This window comes from Oncorhynchus tshawytscha, linkage group LG14 (assembly GCF_018296145.1).
Source record: "Oncorhynchus tshawytscha isolate Ot180627B linkage group LG14, Otsh_v2.0, whole genome shotgun sequence".
NCBI lineage: Eukaryota > Metazoa > Chordata > Actinopteri > Salmoniformes > Salmonidae > Oncorhynchus > Oncorhynchus tshawytscha.
The window spans coordinates 58,206,071-58,230,135 of NC_056442.1; the positions used below are offsets into that span (position 1 = coordinate 58,206,071).

A 24,065-nucleotide genomic window follows, 5' to 3' on the forward strand; every position below is an offset into this window, starting at 1 on the left:
GTAAACCTTCCCAGGGTTCCAATTTTAAAATGTTCCTTCCCAGGATTGCCTTGAGTTTGTAGTAGTAGTGGTGTGTGTGTGTGTGTGTGTGTGTGTGTGTGTGTGTGTGTGTGTGTGTGTGTGTGTGTGTGTGTGTGTGTGTGTGTGTGTGTGTGTGTGCGTGCGTGCGTGCGTGTGTGTTCACCGTGGTGGTATTCTGGATAATCTCCACATCATCTCTGTCATCTGGGACCACGTCCTGCTGTAACCGTGGCACCAAGGGAGGGGTTGGGGGAGGGTTGATGGTAGCTGCCTTCTTGGCCCTAGCAAACAACCTGGACACACAGCGGAGAAAGGGAGCATTTATTTTGTGTAACCAGATGACAGAACACATTCTATTTGATGTATTGATCTTCTCACTGTAGTTGACTGAAATAAACCACCGGCTCTACGTCTCTGCTCTTCCGTGTCCTTAATGATCCTCACCTCTACCCTCCGTTCTCCTCTACGCATCCTCATCAGTAAATACTAACCCTCTGTTCTCTACGCATCCTCATCAGTCACTACTAACCCTCTGTTCTCCTCTACGCATCCTCATCAGTCACTACTAACCCTCTGTTCTCTACGCATCCTCATCAGTCACTACTAACCCTCTGTTCTCTACGCATCCTCATCAGTCACTACTAACCCTCTGTTCTCTACACATCCTCATCAGTCACTACTAACCCTCTGTTCTCCTCTACACATCCTCATCAGTCACTACTAACCCTCTGTTCTCCTCTACACATCCTCATCAGTCACTACTAACCCTCTGTTCTCTACACATCCTCATCAGTCACTACTAACCCTCTGTTCTCCTCTACACATCCTCATCAGTCACTACTAACCCTCTGTTCTCCTCTACACATCCTCATCAGTCACTACTAACCCTCTGTTCTCCTCTACACATCCTCATCAGTCACTACTAACCCTCTGTTCTCCTCTACACATCCTCATCAGTCACTACTAACCCTCTGTTCTCCTCTACACATCCTCATCAGTCACTACTAACCCTCTGTTCTCTACACATCCTCATCAGTCACTACTAACCCTCTGTTCTCCTCTACACATCCTCATCAGTCACTAATAACCCTCTGTTCTCTACGCATCCTCATCAGTCACTACTAACCATCTGTTCTCTACGCATCCTCATCAGTCACTACTAACCCTCTGTTCTCTACACATCCTCATCAGTCACTACTAACCCTCTGTTCTCTACACATCCTCATCAGTCACTACTAACCCTCTGTTCTCCTCTACGCATCCTCATCAGTCACTACTAACCCTCTGTTCTCTACGCATCCTCATCAGTCACTACTAACCCTCTGTTCTCTACACATCCTCATCAGTCACTACTAACCCTCTGTTCTCTACGCATCCTCATCAGTCACTACTAACCCTCTGTTCTCTACGCATCCTCATCAGTCACTACTAACCCTCTGTTCTCTACACATCCTCATCAGTCACTACTAACCCTCTGTTCTCCTCTACATCCTCATCAGTCACTACTAACCCTCTGTTCTCCTCTACACATCCTCATCAGTCACTACTAACCCTCTGTTCTCTACACATCCTCATCAGTCACTACTAACCCTCTGTTCTCCTCTACACATCCTCATCAGTCACTACTAACCCTCTGTTCTCCTCTACACATCCTCATCAGTCACTACTAACCCTCTGTTTCTACACATCCTCATCAGTCACTACTAACCCTCTGTTCTCCTCTACACATCCTCATCAGTCACTACTAACCCTCTGTTCTCTACACATCCTCATCAGTCACTACTAACCCTCTGTTCTCTACACATCCTCATCAGTCACTACTAACCCTCTGTTCTCTACACATCCTCATCAGTCACTACTAACCCTCTGTTCTCTACGCATCCTCATCAGTCACTACTAACCCTCTGTTCTCTACACATCCTCATCAGTCACTACTAACCCTCCGTTCTCCTCTACGAATCCTCATCAGTCACTACTAACCCTCTGTTCTCTACACATCCTCATCAGTCACTACTAACCCTCTGTTCTCTACACATCCTCATCAGTCACTACTAACCCTCTGTTCTCTACACATCCTCATCAGTCACTACTAACCCTCTGTTCTCTACGCGAATCCCCATCAGTCACTACTAACCCTCTGTTCTTCTCTACACATCCTCATCAGTCACTACTAACCCTCTGTTCTCTACACATCCTCATCAGTCACTACTAACCCTCTGTTCTCTACACATCCTCATCAGTCACTACTAACCCTCTGTTCTCTACACATCCTCATCAGTCACTACTAACCCTCTGTTCTCCTCTACACATCCTCATCAGTCACTACTAACCCTCTGTTCTCTACACATCCTCATCAGTCACTACTAACCCTCTGTTCTCTACACATCCTCATCAGTCACTACTAACCCTCTGTTCTCTACACATCCTCATCAGTCACTACTAACCCTCTGTTTCTCTACACATCCTCATCAGTCACTACTAACCCTCTGTTCTCCTCTACACATCCTCATCAGTCACTACTAACCCTCTGTTCTCTACACATCCTCATCAGTCACTACTAACCCTCTGTTCTCCTCTACACATCCTCATCAGTCACTACTAACCCTCCGTTCTCCTCTACGCATCCTCATCAGTCACTACTAACCCTCTGTTCTCTACACATCCTCATCAGTCACTACTAACCCTCTGTTTTCTACACATCCTCATCAGTCACTACTAACCCTCTGTTCTCTACACATCCTCATCAGTCACTACTAACCCTCTGTTCTCTACACATCCTCATCAGTCACTACTAACCCTCTGTTCTCTACACATCCTCATCAGTCACTACTAACCCTCTGTTCTCTACACATCCTCATCAGTCACTACTAACCCTCTGTTCTCCTCTACACATCCTCATCAGTCACTACTAACCCTCTGTTCTCTACACATCCTCATCAGTCACTACTAACCCTCTGTTCTCTACACATCCTCATCAGTCACTACTAACCCTCTGTTCTCTACACATCCTCATCAGTCACTACTAACCCTCTGTTCTCTACACATCCTCATCAGTCACTACTAACCCTCTGTTCTCTACACATCCTCATCAGTCACTACTAACCCTCTGTTCTCTACACATCCTCATCAGTCACTACTAACCCTCTGTTCTCTACACATCCTCATTAGTCACTACTAACCCTCTGTTCTCCTCTACACATCCTCATCAGTCACTACTAACCCTCTGTTCTCTACACATCCTCATCAGTCACTACTAACCCTCTGTTCTCTACACATCCTCATCAGTCACTACTAACCCTCTGTTCTCTACACATCCTCATCAGTCACTACTAACCCTCTGTTCTCTCTACACATCCTCATCAGTCACTACTAACCCTCTGTTCTCTACACATCCTCATCAGTCACTACTAACCCTCTGTTCTCTACATATCCTCATCAGTCACTACTAACCCTCTGTTCTCTACACATCCTCATTAGTCACTACTAACCCTCTGTTCTCCTCTACACATCCTCATCAGTCACTACTAACCCTCTGTTCTCTACACATCCTCATCAGTCACTACTAACCCTCTGTTCTCTATACATCCTCATCAGTCACCATGGCCTTTTTTGACTTTACCTCCCTTATCTCACCTCATTTGCTCAAGTTGTATATAGGCTTATTTTTCTACTGTATTATTGACTGTATGTTTGTTTTACTCCATGTGTAACTCTGTGTTGTTGTGTTTTGTGTTGAACTGCTTTGCTTTATCTTGGTCACGTCGCAGTTGTAAATGAGAACTTGTTCTCAACTGGTCTACCTGGTTAAATAAAGGTGAAATAAATAAATAAATAAAGTCACTACTAACCCTCTCTTCTTGCCCTTCTCTGACATTGCGTCCTTCTCTATCTCGGGCGTCTCCTTGGCGACAGATGGTTCCTTTTCCTTCTCTTCCTGCTCCTTCTTACTGGCCGACTTCTTCAGAACCTCAAACTCAGAGTCCGGCTCCACCTCCAGAACCTCGTCCTCGTGGATGGTCAATGTGCGGGTCAGCGGCGTGGTCCCGGCTGTGATCTTGAAGACCTCGTCAAACTCCACGGGCATGCTCAGGCGGAGGAACAGCATGTCAGTGTTGGCATTCTGGGAGCCGAACGTCTTGTGGGTCAGCTTCAGGCAGGGAGCGCTGTCCACTGTCCCGTCCACGCGGGACACCTGGAGGGGGAGAGAAGAAGAGTAAAGAAGAGAGAAGAGCAAAGAAGAGAGAAGAAGAGGAGAGCTCCATGAACAACAGTGACAGAGAAATACTGGACAACTCCTAGATCACTAAAGAAATCTCCGGTCTCCTCACTAGAACCTCCTGCTAAACGTATTCCCTGCAAATGCCAAGTATCACGTACTATTGTTGAGTATCTCAAGTCATACCTAACCGCAATCAACATACTCTGGAAGTATCATATTTCTACAATGGATTACTGAATACATGTAGCTTCTACTGTATATAAGAAACATTTGAAACAGAGCCCTTCAGTCGCATTTCATTTTAGAGGTCCAGTACAGTAACACAATGTGGTGGGATGGTTCCCTCTCTAATTAAAGCCTCTAACTGAATAAGGATGATTCCCTCTCTAATTAAAGCCTCTAACTGAATAAGGATGATTCCCTCTCTAATTAAAGCCTCTAACTGAATAAGGATGATTCCCTCTCTAATTAAAGCCTCTAACTAACTAAGGATGATTCCCTCTCTAATTAAAGTCTCTAACTGAATAAGGATGATTCCCTCTCTATCTCTAACTGAATAAGGATGATTCCCTCTCTATCTCTAACTAACTAAGGATGATTCCCTCTCTATCGCTGGTGGTTATTGGGTCAGTACCTCAATGTGTTGGTGGTTAGTTGGCACAGGGGCGAACTGTGGCAGGCTCTTGCTGAACCACATGGTAATGTCTCTCTTCATGTTGATGGCAAATGGTTCGAAGCCCTCCTGGAGACCACAGATGGCGAAGTAGCGCAGACTGCTGACGTTCTGACCCAGGTTGATCCTGCCCACCTGGGACAGGCCCAGGGTGCACACTGGGATGAAGCCTGAGGAGGTAGAAGAGGAGAGTTGGGTTCACTACAGCAGTGCACTACATTACACCAGGGCCCATAGGGAAGTTGAGCTGCAGGAGAGTTCATTTGACCAAGGCCCATAGGGAAGTGGAGCTGCAGGAGAGTTCATTACACCAGGGCCCAGAGGAAAGTGGAGCTGAAGGAGAGTTCATTTGACCAAGGCCCATAGGGAAGTGGAGCTGCAGGAGAATTCATTTGACCAAGGCCCATAGGGAAGTGGAGCTGCAGGAGAGTTCATTTGACCAAGGCCCAGAGGGAAGTGGAACTGAAGGAGAGTTCATTACACCAGGGCCCATAGGGAAGTGGAGCTGCAGGAGAGTTCATTTGACCAAGGCCCAGAGGGAAGTGGAGCTGCAGGAGAATTCATTTGACCAAGGCCCATAGGGAAGTGGAGCTGCAGGAGAATTCATTTGACCAAGGCCCATAGGGAAGTGGAGCTGCAGGAGAATTCATTTGACCAAGGCCCATAGGGAAGTGGAGCTGCAAGAGAGTTCATTTGACCAAGGCCCAGAGGGAAGTGGAACTGAAGGAGAGTTCATTACACCAGGGCCCATAGGGAAGTGGAGCTGCAGGAGAGTTCATTTGACCAAGGCCCAGAGGGAAGTGGAGCTGCAGGAGAATTCATTTGACCAAGGCCCATAGGGAAGTGGAGCTGCAGGAGAGTTCATTTGACCAAGGCCCATAGGGAAGTGGAGCTGCAGGAGAGTTCATTTGACCAAGGCCCATAGGGAAGTGGAACTGCAGGAGAGTTCATTTGACCAAGGCCCATAGGGAAGTTGAATTTCCCTTCAGGTTCTGAAGCAGGTCCTGGAGATCTATAGCGCATTCAGCATTTTATTCTGGTCCAGCACTGGTGCATCTGGTTTAACCAATCAACTAATGGTTGAACCATCTGTGTTACTGCTTTAATGGAACCATGCGGGTTCCTGCTGCACACCCATTAGTTCCCCAGACCTATAGAGCCTGTATTAAACCACCCTGTAGTTCCCCAGACCTATAGAGCCTGTATTAAACCACCCTGTAGCTCCCCAGACCTATAGAGCCTGTATTAAACCACCCTGTAGCTCCCCAGACCTATAGAGCCTGTATTAAACCACCCTGTAGCTCCCCATACCTATAGAGCCTGTATTAAACCACACTGTAGCTCCCCAGACCTATAGAGCCTGTATTAAACCACTCTGTAGTTCCCCAGACCTATAGAGTCTGTATTAAACCACCCTGTAGCTCCCCAGACCTATAGAGCCTGTATTAAACCACCCTGTAGCTCCCCAGACCTATAGAGCCTGTATTAAACCACCCTGTAGCTCCCCAGACCTATAGAGCCTGTATTAAACCACCCTGTAGCTCCCCATACCTATAGAGCCTGTATTAAACCACACTGTAGCTCCCCAGACCTATAGACCCTGTATTAAACCACCCTGTAGCTCCCCAGACCTATAGAGCCTGTATTAAACCACCCTGTAGCTCCCCAGACCTATAGAGCCTGTATTAAACCACCCTGTAGCTCCCCAGATCTATAGAGCCTGTATTAAACCACCCTGTAGCTCCCCAGACCTATAGACCCTGTATTAAACCACCCTGTAGCTCCCCAGACCTATAGAGCCTGTATTAAACCACCCTGTAACTCCCCAGACCTATAGAGCCTGTATTAAACCACCCTGTAGCTCCCCAGATCTATAGAGCCTGTATTAAACCACCCTGTAGCTCCCCTAGACCTATAGACCCTGTATTAAACCACCCTGTAGTTCCCCAGACCTATAGAGCCTGTATTACACCACCCTGTAGCTCCCCAGACCTATAGAGCCTGTATTAAACCACCCTGTAGTTCCCCAGACCTATAGAGCCTGTATTAAACCACCCTGTAGCTCCCCAGACCCATAGAGCCTGTATTAGACCACCCTGTAGCTCCCCAGACCTATAGAGCCTGTATTAAACCACCATGTAGCTCCCCAGACCTATAGAGTCTGTATTAAACCACCCTGTAGCTCCCCAGACCTATAGAGCCTGTATTAAACCACCCTGTAGCTCCCCAGACCTATAGAGCATGTATTAAACCACCCTGTAGCTCCCCAGACCTATAGAGCCTGTATTAAACCACCCTGTAGCTCCCCAGATCTATAGAGCCTGTATTAAACCACCCTGTAGCTCCCCAGACCTATAGACCCTGTATTAAACCACCCTGTAGCTCCCCAGACCTATAGAGCCTGTATTAAACCACACTGTAGCTCCCCAGACCTATAGAGCCTGTATTAAACCACCCTGTAGCTCCCCAGACCTATAGAGCCTGTATTAAACCACCCTCTAGCTCCCCAGACCCATAGAGCCTGTATTAAACCACCCTGTAGCTCCCCAGACCTATAGAGCCTGTATTAAACCACCCTGTAGCTCCCCAGATCTATAGAGCCTGTATTAAACCACCCTGTAGCTCCCCAGACCTATAGACCCTGTATTAAACCACCCTGTAGCTCCCCAGACCTATAGAGCCTGTATTAAACCACAATGTAGCTCCCCAGACCTATAGAGCCTGTATTAAACCACCCTGTAGCTCCAGACAGACCTATAGAGCCTGTATTAAACCACCCTCTAGCTCCCCAGACCCATAGAGCCTGTATTAAACCACCCTGTAGCTCCCCAGACCTATAGAGCCTGTATTAAACCACCCTGTAGCTCCCCAGACCTATAGAGTCTGTATTAAACCACCCTGTAGCTCCCCAGACCTATAGAGCCTGTATTAAACCACCCTGTAGCTCCCCAGACCTATAGAGCCTGTATTAAACCACCCGGTAGCTCCCCAGACCTATAGAGCCTGTATTAGACCACCTTGTAGCTCCCCAGACCTATAGAGCCTGTATTAAACCACCCTGTAGCTCCCAGACCTATAGAGCCTGTATTAAACCACCCTGTAGTTCCCCAGACCTATAGAGCCTGTATTAAACCACCCTGTAGCTCCCCAGACCTATAGAGCCTGTATTAAACCACCCTGTAGTTCCCCAGACCTATAGAGCCTGTATTAAACCACCCTGTAGCTCCCCAGACCCATAGAGCCTGTATTAGACCACCCTGTAGCTCCCCAGACCTATAGAGCCTGTATTAAACCACCATGTAGCTCCCCAGACCTATAGAGTCTGTATTAAACCACCCTGTAGCTCCCCAGACCTATAGAGCCTGTATTAAACCACCCTGTAGCTCCCCAGACCTATAGAGCATGTATTAAACCACCCTGTAGCTCCCCAGACCTATAGAGCCTGTATTAAACCACCCTGTAGCTCCCCAGACCTATAGAGCCTGTATTAAACCACCCTGTAGCTCCCCAGACCTATAGACCCTGTATTAAACCACCCTGTAGCTCCCCAGACCTATAGAGCCTGTATTAAACCACACTGTAGCTCCCCAGACCTATAGAGCCTGTATTAAACCACCCTGTAGCTCCCCAGACCTATAGAGCCTGTATTAAACCACCCTCTAGCTCCCCAGACCCATAGAGCCTGTATTAAACCACCCTGTAGCTCCCCAGACCTATAGAGCCTGTATTAAACCACCCTGTAGCTCCCCAGACCTATAGAGCCTGTATTAAACCACCCTGTAGCTCCCCAGACCTATAGAGCCTGTATTAAACCACCCTGTAGCTCCCCAGACCTATAGAGCCTGTATTAAACCACCCTGTAGCTCCCCAGACCTATAGAGCCTGTATTAAACCGCCCTGTAGCTCCCCAGAGCCTGTATTAAACCACCCTGTAGCTCCCCAGACCTATAGAGCCTGTATTAAACCACCCTGTAGCTCCCAGACCTATAGAGCCTGTATTAGACCACCCTGTAGCTCCCCAGACCTATAGAGCCTGTATTAAACCACCCTGTAGTTCCCCAGACCTATAGAGCCTGTATTAAACCACCCTGTAGCTCCCCAGACCTATAGAGCCTGTATTAAACCACCCTGTAGCTCCCCAGACCTATAGAGCCTGTATTAAACCACCTTGTAGTTCCCCAGACCTATAGAGCCTGTATTAAACCACCCTGTAGTTCCCCAGACCTATAGAGCCTGTATTAAACCACCCTGTAGCTCCCCAGAACACTACATGGTGTATATTGAACCACGACAACACTATTACCTTCTCCTATCTCGATGTCCTTGAAAGCCATGTCTGAGCCAGAGTCGCTGATGAGCATCTCTCCGTTCAGGGTGAACATGATGTTTTGTTCGGTCAGGTCGATCATACACCCCACCACGTCACCCGACTGCCACTGTCGACCAAACGGGTCATTACCCACGTGCCAGCGCTGGGCCTGGAGGGACAAACAAACTCCAGGTTAGATGAATAAAAGTTATATAAATGTGAAACTATGAAAAAGTAAAATAAAATGTATTAATACATTTTAACATTTGTAAAAAAACAAAAACATGTCTTGACTAATGGTAAGTGCCTTCATAAAGAGTATAGGAATACAGCTTCACATGAATACAGCTCGTTTGCTTTCATCATTTGATTGGGCTAGGAGCACAGTAACTCGTATGCTTTCATCATTTGATTGGGCTAGGAGCACAGTAACTCGTATGCTTTCATCATTTGATTGGGCTAGGAGCACAGTAACTCGTATGCTTTCATCATTTGTTTGGGCTAGGAGCACAGTAACTCGTATGCTTTCATCATTTGTTTGGGCTAGGAGCACAGTAACTCGTATGCTTTCATAATTTGTTTGGGCTAGGAGCACAGTAACTCGTATGCTTTCATCATTTGTTTGGGCTAGGAGCACAGTAACTCGTATGCTTTCATCATTTGATTGGGCGAGAGACACAGTAACTCGTATGCTTTCATCATTTGTTTGGGCAAGAGACACAGTAACTCGTATGCTTTCATCATTTGATTGGGCTAGGAGCACATTAACTCGTATGTTTTCATCATTTGATTGGGCTAGGAGCACAGTAACTCGTATGCTTTCATCATTTGATTGGGCGAGAGACACAGTAACTCGTATGCTTTCATCATTTGATTGGGCTAGGAGCACAGTAACTCGTATGCTTTCATCATTTGATTGGGCTAGGAGCACAGTAACTCGTATGCTTTCATCATTTGATTGGGCTAGGAGCACAGTAACTCGTATGCTTTCATCATTTGATTGGGCTAGGAGCACAGTAACTCGTATGCTTTCATCATTTGATTGGGCTAGGAGCACAGTAACTCGTATGCTTTCATCATTTGATTGGGCTAGGAGCACATTAACTCGTATGCTTTCATCATTTGATTGGGCTAGGAGCACATTAATTCTTATGCTTTCATCATTTGATTGGGCTAGGAGCACATTAACTCGTATGCTTTCATCATTTGATTGGGCTAGAGCACATTAACTCGTATGTTTTCATCATTTGATTGGGCTAGGAGCACATTAACTCGTATGTTTTCATCATTTGATTGGGCTAGGAGCACATTAACTCGTATGCTTTCATCATTTGATTGGGCGAGAGACACATTAACTCGTATGCTTTCATCATTTGATTGGGCGAGAGACACAGTAACTCGTATGCTTTCATCATTTGTTTGGGCTAGGAGCACATTAACTCGTATGCGTTCATCATTTGATTGGGCGAGAGACACAGTAACTCGTATGCTTTCATCATTTGATTGGGCAAGAGACACAGTAACTCGTATGCTTTCATCATTAGATTGGGCTAGTAGCACAGTAACTCGTATGCTTTCATCATTAGTTTGGGCTAGTAGCATCGGTAAAGAGAATCGTCTCCGTTGTCCGTCATCAGTTTACATGTAATCCCTGTGTGTCCCTGGCCTAATCCAGACAGCCAATGTGATTGACTTCTTTAGACTGCCAGTGTTTGTGACATACCGTTTTTCCGTTGAAGACCCAGGCCAGCTCGTCTGCTCCCAGCTCATTGTCAGCCCTGACGTTGGGTCGGGCCCAGCCCACTCTCATCTCTTCGGTCGTCACCGCCTCAAACTCAAAGTACCACTTCCCAGACGTGACCGCGTAGGACTTCTCAGCACGGAAGATACGTACCTTATCCCCCCGCACGTCATCCAGGCCGAGGCCAGCTAGAGAGAGAGAGAGGGAGAGAGAGGAGGGAGAGAGAGAGAGAGGAGGGAGAGAGAGGGAGAGAGAGAGAGGAGGGAGAGAGAGAGAGGAGGGAGAGAGAGAGGGAGAGAGAGAGAGAGAGGAGAGAGAGAGAGAGAGAGGAGGGAGAGAGAGAGGGAGAGAGGAGGGAGAGAGAGAGAGGAGGGAGAGAGAGAGGGAGAGAGAGAGGAGGGAGAGAGAGAGAGGAGGGAGAGAGAGAGGGAGAGAGAGAGGAGGGAGAGAGAGAGAGAGAGAGAGAGAGAGGGAGAGAGAGAGAGGGAGAGAGAGGGAGAGAGAGACAGGGAGAGAGAGAGAGAGAGAGAGAGAGAGGGAGGAGAGAGGGAGGGAGAGAGAGAGTGAGAGACAGAGAGAGAGAGACACACAGAGAGAGAGACAGAGAGAGAGAGGAGGGAGAGAGAGAGGGAGAGCGAGAGGGAGAGAGAGACAGAGACAGAGAGAGAAAGAGAGAGGGAGGGAGAGAGGGGGAGAGAGTGAGAGACAGAGAGAGAGAGAGACACAGAGAGAGAGACAGAGAGAGAGAGGAGGGAGAGAGAGGGAGAGAGAGAGGGAGAGAGAGACAGGGAGAGAGAGAGAGGAGAGAGAGAGAGAGCGAGAGAGGGAGGGAGAGAGGGGGGAGAGAGTGAGAGACAGAGAGAGAGAGAGACACAGAGAGAGAGACAGAGAGAGAGAGGAGGGAGAGAGAGAGGGAGAGAGAGAGGAGGGAGAGAGAGAGAGGAGGGAGAGAGAGGGAGAGAGAGACAGGGGAGAGAGAGAGAGAGAGAGGAGAGAGAGAGAGAGAGAGAGAGAGAGAGAGAGAGAGGGGAGGGGGAGAGAGAGACAGGGAGAGAGAGACAGGGAGGAGAGAGAGAGAGGAGAGAGAGAGAGAGCGAGAGAGGGAGGGAGAGAGGGGGGGAGAGAGAGAGAGACAGAGAGAGAGAGAGAGAGAGAGAGGGAGAGAGAGAGAGAAAGGAGGGAGAGAGAGAGGGAGAGAGAGAGAGACAGAGAGAGAGAGAGAGAGAGAGAGAGAGATATTGAGATATTTAAGTATGGAGACTTCGTTTCTCCTCCTGTCCTTCCCGAAGACAAAACACTATAGACTCACTGCTCTCCTGGTCTGGAGGCTCGATGTTGTATCCGTAGCCAATGAGAGTGCGTACAGCGTTGTTGACGCTGTCTCGGTTGGTCTTCTTGGTTCTCTCATCCAGCAGGTTATAAGGAACCAGACGGGGGTTACGCTTGTTCATGATGTCCTGGGGCACAGGAAGAAAACAATCATATAATTCAACATCATCATTTATTTATTTTTTCTTTATAGTGTTACTTATATCAATGTATGGGAAGTTTTATGTGCTATCAGCTATGGACATACTATTTGGCTTCGTGCTAATAACACAATATAGACTGAAGGAGAGGGTGATACTGTTGTGTTAATGGAGGAAAGCTTGCACACAGACCTGATCTGACCGAGACTACTGCAGATCTAACGTTGTTGATTCTAATGGAGGATTGTAATTACCTGCACGATGCTGTACGTCCAACCCTGGCGCACGCGGTCCCGTGCCCACACGTTGTGACCGTTCTCTGCCAGCTTCTCCACCAGCTGGTTTTGATTGGGCGTCAGCTTGACGTGGTTCAGATCCAGGGGGGCGGGCTTAAATCCATTGCTCATTATATAGCTGAGAGAGGAGAGAGGAAAGAGGAGGGAGGGGAGGAGAGTGTGAGATATAGATTTCTATTGGCTGTAGTGTGGAGGGAGGGAGGGAGGGAGGGAGGGAGGGAGGGAGGGAGGGAGGGAGGGGAGGGAGGGAGGGAGGGAGGGAGGGAGGGAGGGAGGGAGGGAGGGAGGGAGGGAGGGAGGGAGGGAGGGAGGGAGGGAGGGAGGGAGGGAGAGTGGATGGATGGATGGATGAATGGAAGGGAGGGAGAGAGAGAGAGAGAGGGAGAGAGAGAGGGTGGGTGGGAAGATGGGAGGAAGAGAAAATGGGAAGATGGGAGGAAGGGACTTACGTCTTTGGCATTTTGATAATCTTCAGGTTCTCCTCTGCCTTCTCATCCCCCATGCCCACATGGCAGCCCAGGGCCAGCAGAGTCCTGGAGGAGCACAGAGATACACACATTGACACATTACAGACCAACTGGTATTAAGCACACATTACAAGCTAACTGGTACCTTTAAACACAGAGACCAACTGGAGACCTTTACACACACATTACAGACCAACTGGAGACCTTTACACACACATTACAGACCAACTGGAGACCTTTACACACACATTACACACCAACTGGAGACCTTTACACACACATTACAGACCAACTGGAGACCTTTACACACACATTACAGACCAACTGGAGACCTTTACACACACATTACACACCAACTGGAGACCTTTACACACACATTACACACCAACTGGAGACCTTTACACACACATTACACACCAACTGGAGACCTTTACACACACATTACAGACCAACTGGAGACTTTACACACACTGGAGACCATTACAGACCAACTGGAGACCTTTACACACACATTACACACCAACTGGAGGAGACCTTTACACACACATTACCAAGACCAACTACAGACCAACTGGAGACCTTTACACACACATTACACACCAACTGGAGACCTTTACACACACATTACACACCAACTGGAGACCTTTGGAGACCTTTACACACACATTACAGACCAACTGGAGACCTTTACACACACATTACAGACCAACTGGAGACCTTTACACACACATTACAGACCTTTACACAACATTACAGACCAACTGGAGACCATTACACACCAACTTTACATTACAGACCACATTACACACCAACTGGAGACCTTTACACACACATTACAGACCAACACACACATTACACACCAACTGGAGACCTTTACACACACATTACACACCAACTGGAGACCTTTACACACACATTACAGACCAACTGGAGACCTTTACACACAAGGATACATACTTTACAGACATTACCTTTACATTATTCCTGGACTAAAAAGCACTTTCAATTGCCATTCTCTGGCTTTGGGAAACCAGCCAAGGGCTCAGCACATGTATTATTGTCAGGGCGTAGCTGGAAGAGGTAGACAACTAAGGACAAGGACACTGTGTTTCCCAGACGTCTGCAGGTTGTAGTTCCTCCCTTATATTACATTACATTATGTAATGATACTATTACATGATACTATTATATTATTATATTGCATTATATTATATTACATTGTATTATTTTATTAAACTGTTTTATTATATTATTATATTATATTTTGTATTATTATATTCTATTATTATATTACATTACATTGTATTATTTTATTATATTAAATTACATTATTGTATTACATTATATTATTATATTATATTATTATATTGCAATACATTGTATTATTTTATGATATTATATTATTATATTACATTATATTACAGTGTTGTATTATATTAATATATTATATTATTACCAATATATTATTATATTACATTATAGTATTATATTACATTAATTATTATATTACATTACATTGTATTATGTTACATTATTATATTATATTATTATATTACATTACATCGTATTATGTTACATAATTATATTATTATAATATTATATTATATTAAGAATAAGAATTTGTTCTTAACTGACTTGCCTAGTTAAATAAAGGTAAAAATATTATTATATTGAATTATATTATTATGTTACATTATTATGTTACATCACATTGTATTGTTTTATTATATTATCTTGAATTATATTATTACGTTACATCACATTGCATTATTTTATTATATTATATTGAATTATATTATTATATTATATTATTATGTTACATCACATTGTATTATTTTATTATATTATGTTTTATTATATTATTATATTCTATTTTGTATTATTATATTCTATTATTATATTACATTACATTGTATTATTTTATTATATTAAATTACATTATTGTATTACATTATATTATTATATTATATTATTATATTACAATACATTGTATTATTTTATGATATTATATTAGTATATTACATTATTACATTATATAATTATATTACATTACATTATTATATTACATTACATTGTATTATATTATTATATTATATTATTATATTACATTATTATATTATTATATTACATTATATTGTATTATGTTACATTATTATATTATTATATTATATTAAGAATAAGAATTTGTTCTTAACTGACTTGCCTAGTTAAATAAAGGTAAAAATATTATTATATTGAATTATATTATTATATTACATTATTATGTTACATCACATTGTATTATTTTATTATATTATATTGAATTATATTATTATGTTACATTATTATGTTACATCACATTGTATTGTTTTATTATATTATATTGAATTATATTATTATGTTATATTATTATGTTACATCACATTGTATTGTTTTATTATATTATATTGAATTATATTATTATGTTACATCACATTGCATTATTTTATTATATTATATTGAATCATATTATTATATTATATTATTATATTACATTATTATATTATCTTATTATATAACAATATTATATTACATTGTATTATTTTATTATACTATTTTATTATATTATTATATTATATTTTGTATTATTATATTATATTATTATATTACATTACATTGTATTATTTTATTATATTAAATTACATTATTATATTACATTATATTATTATATTATATTAATATATTACAATACATTGTATTATTTTATTATATTATATTATTATATTACATTATATTACAGTGTTATATTATATTAATATATTATATTATTACCAATATATTATTATATTACATTATATTATTATATTACATTACATCGTATTATGTTACATAATTATATTATTATATTATTATATTATATTAAGAATAAGAATTTGTTCTTAACTGACTTGCCTAGTTAAATAAAGGTACAAATATTATTATATTGAATTATATTATTATGTTACATTATTATGTTAGATCACATTGTATTGTTTTATTATATTGAATTATATTATTACGTTACATCACATCGCATTATTTTATTATATTATATTGAATTATATTATTATATTATATTATTATATTACATTATTATATTATATTATTATATTACAATATTATGTTACATCACATTGCATTATTTTATTATATTATATTGAATTATATTATTATATTACGTTACATTGTATTATGTTACATTATTATATTATTACTTAAGTGTTTCCCCAGACATCTGCAGATTGTAGTTCCTCTCAGGTTCAGGAAGGGTCTGGAAGTCGACCAGACAGGGATGCAGCTTCTTGTTGTCGTCTCTGAACTGGAGGAGGGAGAAAACAGACCGAGAGGGTCATTACATCCCAGTGCTACTACTTTTGACTAATGGCCCCTTTAGGGCCTCCATTTTGTCTCTGTCTGGCCGGTGATCAGCGTTGCTGTATCAATATTTCCTGTCTATTAAAGGGGTAATAGACTCACTATTCCGTAAGTCCAGCCCTGCTCGATGCGCGTGATGGCCCACAGCGAGTGGATGTTCTCTGCCAGCTTCTCCCTGATCTTCTCCAGGTGGGGCGGCAACACGATCTACAGCACACACAGCGTAAAGGTTAAAGGTCAAATAAAGGTCACAGGTACGCAGATCGAAAGAGGAGTAAATGGACAGCCCTGTCTGGTACCTAAACAGGGTTAGGGCTAAGGACAGGGTCTGTCTGGTACCTGAACAGGGTTAGGGCTAGGGACAGGGTGTGTCTGATACCTGAACAGGGTTAGAGCTAGGGACAGGGTGTGTCTGGTACCTGAACAGGGTTAGGGCTAGGGACAGGGTCTGTCTGGTACCTGAACAGGGTTAGGGCTAGGGACAGGGTGTGTGTGTGTGTGTTACCTGAGCAGTGTCTACAGGATTGGGGGTAAAGGAGGTGTGTGTGAGGGACTGGGTTGGCCCCAGCAAGTTTCGGACTCCGTCAAAGTCGTGTTTGTACTCCTTGATGGGTTCGATCCTCATCCTGTCCTTGGGTAGCAGAGCCTCGTAGCACGGCGCATAGCCCGGGGGGGGCAGGAACTTAAAGTCTCCATGGCGACCACCCAACAGTAAACGAGCTCTGAAGAGACAGGAAATAAAATGGGGTCATGTTAAGGGCCAGGAAAAACAGTGGGGTTATTTTAAGAGCAAGGTCAAATGAAAAACAGTGGGGTCATTTATAGGGCCAGGGGTTTTGCATGAACAGGAGACCTGACCAGACTCTTTCTGTAAGTCTCAGGATCAGAAGGGCATTGAGCCCTGGTGCTGCCGAGTCCTTGTCCCTGACCATTTCCCCTTTACTCTCATCATTCCAATCAGCCATTAACTAACTAACTAACTAACTAACTAACTAACTAACTAACTAACTAACTAACTAACTAACTAACTAACTAACTAACTAACTAACTAACTAACTGTCTGTCTGTCTGTCTGTCTGTCTGTCTGTCTGTCTGTCTGTCTGTCTGTCTGTCTGTCTGTCTGTCTGTCTGTCTGTCTGTCTGACTGTCTGTCTGTCTGTCTGTCGGGTCAACATTACATTACACCTCATCCAGAGCTATTTACCACGAGCACATTCACCTAAGGTAGGTAAAATATCAATCAATCAAACAACATGTTTTTTGTACAGCACAAGTGTAGCCCCCATGTTGTCCTCCATCTTACTTGACTCCAGCAGAGAAACTGATGACGGGGAAGAACAGTCCATCTACGTTGAAGTTCTCGAACATGCCCTGGACCGGGTGGCCGTTGACCCGGAACGAGATACTGGGCACGCTCAGATCCAGACAGCACGACACCACATCATCAGCTGCTAGGGCATGCTGATTGGGCGATGCCACCTGGCGGGGGACGTGACCTGGAGAGGAGAGAGGGGAGGAGTCAGGGGGCTACTGGAAAACTAGTCTGGTTCCCTTCTGTATGTGCTGTGGTCTGGTTTCATACTGTGTGCTGTGGTCTGGTTTCATACGGTATGTGCTGTGGTCTGGTTTCCATACTGTATGTGCTGTGGTCTGGTTTCCATACTGTATGTGCTGTGGTCCAGTTTCATACTGTATATGCTGTGGTCTGGTTTCCATACCGTATGTGCTGTGGTCTGGTTTCATGCTGTATGTGCTGTGGTCTGGTTCCATACTCTATGTGCTGTGGTCAACTCTTCTATCTTGGTCTTACGCTGTATGTGCTGTGGTCTGGTTGGAAGATTAGCCTGGTCTTACGCTGTATGTGCTGTGGTCTGGTTGGAAGACTAGCCTGGTCTTACGCTGTATGTGCTGTGGTCTGGTTGGAAGACTAGCCTGGTCTTACGCTGTATGTGCTGTGGTCTGGTTGGAAGACTAGCCTGGTCTTACGCTGTATGTGCTGTGGTCTGGTTGGAAGACTAGCCTGGTCTTACACTGTATATGCTGTGGTCTGGTTGGAAGACTAGCCTGGTCTTACGCTGTATGTGCTGTGGTCTGGTTGGAAGACTAGCCTGGTCTTACGCTGTATGTGCTGTGGTCTGGTTGGAAGACTAGCCTGGTCTTACGCTGTATGTGCTGTGGTCTGGTTGGAAGACTATCCTGGTCTTACGCTGTATGTGCTGTGGTCTGGTTGGAAGACTAGCCTGGTCTTACGCTGTAAGTGCTGTGGTTTGGTTTCGTACTGTATGTACTGTGGTTTGGTTTCATACTGTATGTGCTGTGGGTTGGTTCCGTACTGTATGTGCTGTGGTTTGGTTCCATACTGTATGTGCTGTGGTTTGGTTTCATGCTGTATGTGCTTTGGTTTGGTTCCATACTGTATGTGCTGTGGTTTGGTTTCATACTGTATGTGCTGTGGTTTGGTTTCATATTGTATGTGCTGTGGTTTGGTTTCATACTGTATGTGCTGTGGTCTGGTTTCATATTGTATGTGCTGTGGTCTGGTTGGAAGACTAGCCTGGTCTTACGCTGTATGTGCTGTGGTCTGGTTGGAAGATTAGCCTGGTCTTACGCTGTATGTGCTGTGGGTTGGTTCCATGCTGCATGTGCTGTGGTTTGGTTTCATACTGTATGTGCTGTGGTTTGGTTTCATACTGTATGTGCTGTGGTTTGGTTTCATACTGTATGTGCTGTGGTTTGGTTCCATACTGTATGTGCTGTAGACTAGATAGGTTCATATGGTAAATTCTGAGGCAAAACGTTGACATGATAACCATAGGAAGGTGAAGTGTACCTGACCACAGGTGCAGTCCATCAAAGCCGTACGAGTAGAGGTCATCCCCCACCCCGTTGCCACCCCAGCCCTCTCCGCCTCCAGGATAGGGGGAGTACCCCTCTGTCAGGGCCCAGCCCACACGCAGGTGAGAGGGTGTGGCTGTCACGAAAGGCTCCACATAGTCTACCATCATCTCAAAGTACCACTTCTTATACTGAGTAGAGCCTTCGCAGGTTCCCAGGAAGATGTTGGGCCTCACACTGCAGATAGAAACACACATTCTGAAACTCTTAAGCACAACGGGATAGAACAGAATTTTGTATGTATATATACAGTATATATATATATAGAGCGAGTTGTATGTATATACACTGTATATATATCTAGAGCGAGTTCCAAAAGTATTGGGACATTGACACTTGTTGTTGTTGTTTTGGCTCTGTACCAAAGTAATTTGGATTTGAAATGATGAAGTGCAGGACTGTCAACTTCAATTTGAGGGTATTTTCATCCATATCGGGTGAACCGTTTACCGCACTTTTTGGACATGGTCCCCCCCCCCCCCATTTTAGGGGAACAAAAGTATTGGTGACTCCAATGCTTCCCACAGGTGTGTCGAGGTGGCCGGATGTCCTTTAGGTGGTGGACCGTTCTTGATACACAAAGGGAATCAGCAAACAAAACATTATGAAGACCTGCTACATAGACTGACCTTCCCTGTGAAACGCTTTCCAGTCCTTGTAGAGTCCATGCCATGACAAATTGAGTCTGTTCTGAGGGCAAAAGGGGGGGGGGTTCCAACTCAATATTCGGAGGGGGTTCTTAATGTCAGAACAGACTCAATTCGTCGTGCCATGGACTCTACAACGAGACGAACGCGTTCCACAGGGATGCCGGTCCATGTTGACTCTACAACGAGACGAACGCGTTCCACAGGGATGCTGGCCCATGTTGACTCTACAACGAGACGAACGCGTTCCACAGGGATGCCGGCCCATGTTGACTCTACAACGAGACGAACGCGTTCCACAGGGATGCTGGCCCATGTTGACTCTACAACGAGACGAACGCGTTCCACAGGGATGCCGGCCCATGTTGACTCTACAACGAGACGAAAGCGTTCCACAGGGATGCCGGCCCATGTTGACTCTACAACGAGACGAACGCGTTCCACAGGGATGCCGGCCCATGTTGACTCTACAACGAGACGAAAGCGTTCCACAGGGATGCTGGCCCATGTTGACTCTACAACGAGACGAACGCGTTCCACAGGGATGCCGGCCCATGTTGACTCTACAACGAGACGAACGCGTTCCACAGGGATGCCGGCCCATGTTGACTCTACAACGAGACGAAAGCGTTCCACAGGGATGCTGGCCCATGTTGACTCTACAACGAGACGAACGCGTTCCACAGGGATGCTGGCCCATGTTGACTCTACAACGAGACGAACGCGTTCCACAGGGATGCCGGCCCATGTTGACTCTACAACGAGACGAACGCATTCCACAGGGAGGCTGGCCCATGTTGACTCCAGTGCTTACAACGTGTGTCAAGCTGTCTGGATGTCCTTTGGGTGGTGGACCACTCTTGATACACACAGGAAACTGTTTAGTGTGAAAAACCCAGCAGCGTTGCAGTTCTTGACACACACAAACCGGTGTTCCTGGAACCTACTACCATACCCCATACAAAGGCACTTCAATATTTTATCTTGCCCATTCACCCTCTGAATGGCAAACATACACAATCCAAGTCTCAATTGTCTCAAGGCTTAAAAATCCTTATTTAACCCCGTCTCCTCTCCTTCATCTGCACTGATTGAAGTGGATTTAACAGGTGACATCAAAAAGGGATCATAACTTTCACCTGAATTCACCTGGTCAGTCTGTCATGGAAAGAGCAGGTGTTCCTAAGCAGAGCAGGTGTTCCTAAGCAGAGCAGGTGTTCCTAAGCAGAGCAGGTGTTCCTAAGCAGAGCAGGTGTTCCTAAGTTTCTCCCATTTTTCTCTGCAGATCCTCTCAAGTTCTGTCAGGTTGGATTGGGAGCGTTGCTGCACAGCTATTTTCAGGTCTCTCCAGAGATGTTCAATCGGGTTAAAGTCCAGGCTCTTGCTGGGTCACTCAAGGACATTCAGAGACTTGTCCCGAAGCTACTCCTGCACTGTCTTCGCAGTGTGCTTAGGGTCGTTGTCCTGTTGGATGGTGAACCTTCGCCCCCAGTCTGAGGTCCTGAGCGCTCTGGAGCAAGTTTTCATCAAGGATCTCTCTGTACTTTGCTCCGTTCATCTTTCCCTCAATCCTGATTAGTCTCTCCATCCCTGCTTCTGAAAAACACAGCATGATGCTGCCACCACCATGCTTCACTGTAAGGACGGGTTTTCTCCAGATGTGACGTGATGTTCCTCCAGAGTTCCATCTTGGTTTCATCAAGACCAGAGAATCATGTTTCTCATGGTCTGAGAGTCCTTTAGGTGCCTTTTGGCAAACTCCAAGTTGTCTGTCATGTGCCTTTGCTGAGGAGTGGCTTCCATCTGGCCGCTCTATCATAAAGGGCTGATTGGTGGAGTGCTGCAGAGATGGTTGTCCTTCTGGAAGGTTCTCCCATCTCCACAGAGGAACTCTGTAGCTCTGTCAGAGTGACCATAGGGTTCTTGGTCACCTCCCCGAACAAGGCCCTTCTCCTCCATTGCTCAGCTAGGCCGGGCGGCCAGCTCTAGGAAGAATCTTGGTGGTTCCAAACTTCTTCCATTTAAGAATTATGAAGGCCACTGTGTTCTTCACCAGATCTGTGCCTCGACACAATCCTGTCTCAGAGCTCTACGGATAATTCCTTCAACCTCATAGCTACTCTGAAATGCACTGTCAACTGTGAGACCTTATACAGACAGGTGTGCGCCTTTCCAAATCATGTCCAATCAATTGAATTTACCACAGGTGGACTCCAATCAAGTTGTAGAAACATCTCAATGATGATCAATGGAAACAGGATGCACCTGAGCTCAATTTGGAGTTTCATAGCAAAGGGTCTGAATACTTATGTAAAAAAAAGAAGGTATTTCTGCTTTTATTCTATTTGATAAATTATCTTTTTTTTTTAAATAACAGTTTTCACTTTGTCATTATGGTGTATTCTGTGAAGATTGATGGGGATTATATATATATATATATATATATGTATATATATATATATAATCTACGCACACTATAGAACATATTCTTATTCCAAATGGATTAAATTGAGATGTTGTGTCACTGGCCTAAACACAATACTCCATAATGTCAAAGTGGAATTATGTTTATTTTTTGGACATTTATACAAATGATTTAAAAATGAAAAGCTGAAATGTGACCCGTTTCAGGAAACTATACATACAATACCAGTCAGAAATTTGGACACATTCAAGGTGTTTCTTTATTTTTATTTTTTACTATTTTCTATAATTGTAGAATATTAATAATAGTGTAGACATCAAAATGTATGGAATCATTTAGTAAACAAAAAAAGTGTTAAACAAATCTAAATATATTTGAGATATTTTAGATTTTTCAGAGTAGATTGAGATTCTTCAAAGTTCCACCTTCTGCCTTGATGACAGCATTGCACACTCTTGGCATTCTCTCAACCAGCTTCATGAGGTAGTCACTTATAAAGTTTCTTCAAGTGCAGTCGCTGAAACCATCAAGCGCTATGATGAAACTGTCTCTCATGAGGACCGCCACAGGAAAGGAAGACCCAGAGTTTCCTCTGCTGTAGAGGATAAGGTCATTAGAGTTTTTCCAGCCTCAGAAATTTCAACCCAAATAACTGCTTCAGATTTCAAGTAACTGACACATCTCAACATCAACTGTTCAAAGGAGACTGTGTGAATCAGGCCTTCATGGTCAAATTGCTGCAAAGAAACCACTACTAAAGGACACCAACAATAAGAAGAGACTTGATTGGGCCAAGAAACACGAGCCATGGACGTTAGACCAGGGGAAATCTGTCCTTTAGTCTGATAAATCCAAATTTTAGATTTTTGGTTCCAACCGCCGTGTCTTTGTGAGACGCAGAGTAGGTAAACAGATGATCTCTGCTTGTGGTTCCCACCGTGAAGCATGGAGGAGGAGATGTGATGGTGCTTTGCTGGTGACACTGTCAGTGATTTATTTAGAATTCACCGCACACAACCAGCATGACTACCACAGCATGCTGCAGAGATACGCCATCCCATCTGGTTCGCGCTTAGTGGGACTATCATTTGTTTTTCAACAGAACAATGACCCAACACACCTCCAGGCTGTGTAATGGCTATTTGACCAAGAAAGAGAGTGATGGAGTGCTGCATCAGATGACCTGGCCTCCACAATCACCCAACCTGAGCCCAATTGAGAATTTTTGGGATGAGTTGGACAGCAGAGTGAAGGAAAAGCAGCAAAAAGTGCTCAGCATATGTGGGAACACCTTCAAGACTGTTGGAAAAGCATTCCAGGTGAAGCTGGTTGAGAGAATGCCAATAAATGCTATAAAGGTTTTCCTACTTTTCTCAACAACATTGATGAATTTAGCAGCTCTATCGACAGATCAGTTAATTGATGCCCTGAATTTAGCAGCTCTATCGACAGATCAGTTCATAAAAGTGCTGGGTTACTTTCTGCCCACGCCACGGTCAGTGTGAACCAGAGGGACTTGACACAACGCTGG

The 24,065-nt window shown here is 44.3% G+C and overlaps 1 protein-coding gene across 1 annotated transcript in view; it reads right to left on the reverse strand.

The window, feature by feature from the left end:
- The window catches only part of LOC112255825 (ryanodine receptor 1-like), a gene marked incomplete at its 3' end in the record, with an annotated part of 92,091 nt that overhangs the window by 14,231 nt on the left and 53,795 nt on the right, over positions 1-24,065 (reverse strand). Inside the window, exons 18-30 of the mRNA XM_042296582.1 lie at positions 19,398-19,639; positions 17,871-18,063; positions 17,073-17,289; positions 16,670-16,774; positions 16,408-16,511; positions 13,178-13,261; positions 12,687-12,846; positions 12,273-12,420; positions 10,946-11,151; positions 9,217-9,391; positions 4,875-5,083; positions 3,870-4,213; positions 185-314 (exon numbers count right to left, since the gene is read on the reverse strand). Coding sequence (XP_042152516.1) covers positions 185-314; positions 3,870-4,213; positions 4,875-5,083; positions 9,217-9,391; positions 10,946-11,151; positions 12,273-12,420; positions 12,687-12,846; positions 13,178-13,261; positions 16,408-16,511; positions 16,670-16,774; positions 17,073-17,289; positions 17,871-18,063; positions 19,398-19,639 — 2,317 coding nt within the window. The remainder of the gene's footprint in view (positions 1-184; positions 315-3,869; positions 4,214-4,874; positions 5,084-9,216; positions 9,392-10,945; positions 11,152-12,272; positions 12,421-12,686; positions 12,847-13,177; positions 13,262-16,407; positions 16,512-16,669; positions 16,775-17,072; positions 17,290-17,870; positions 18,064-19,397; positions 19,640-24,065) is intronic.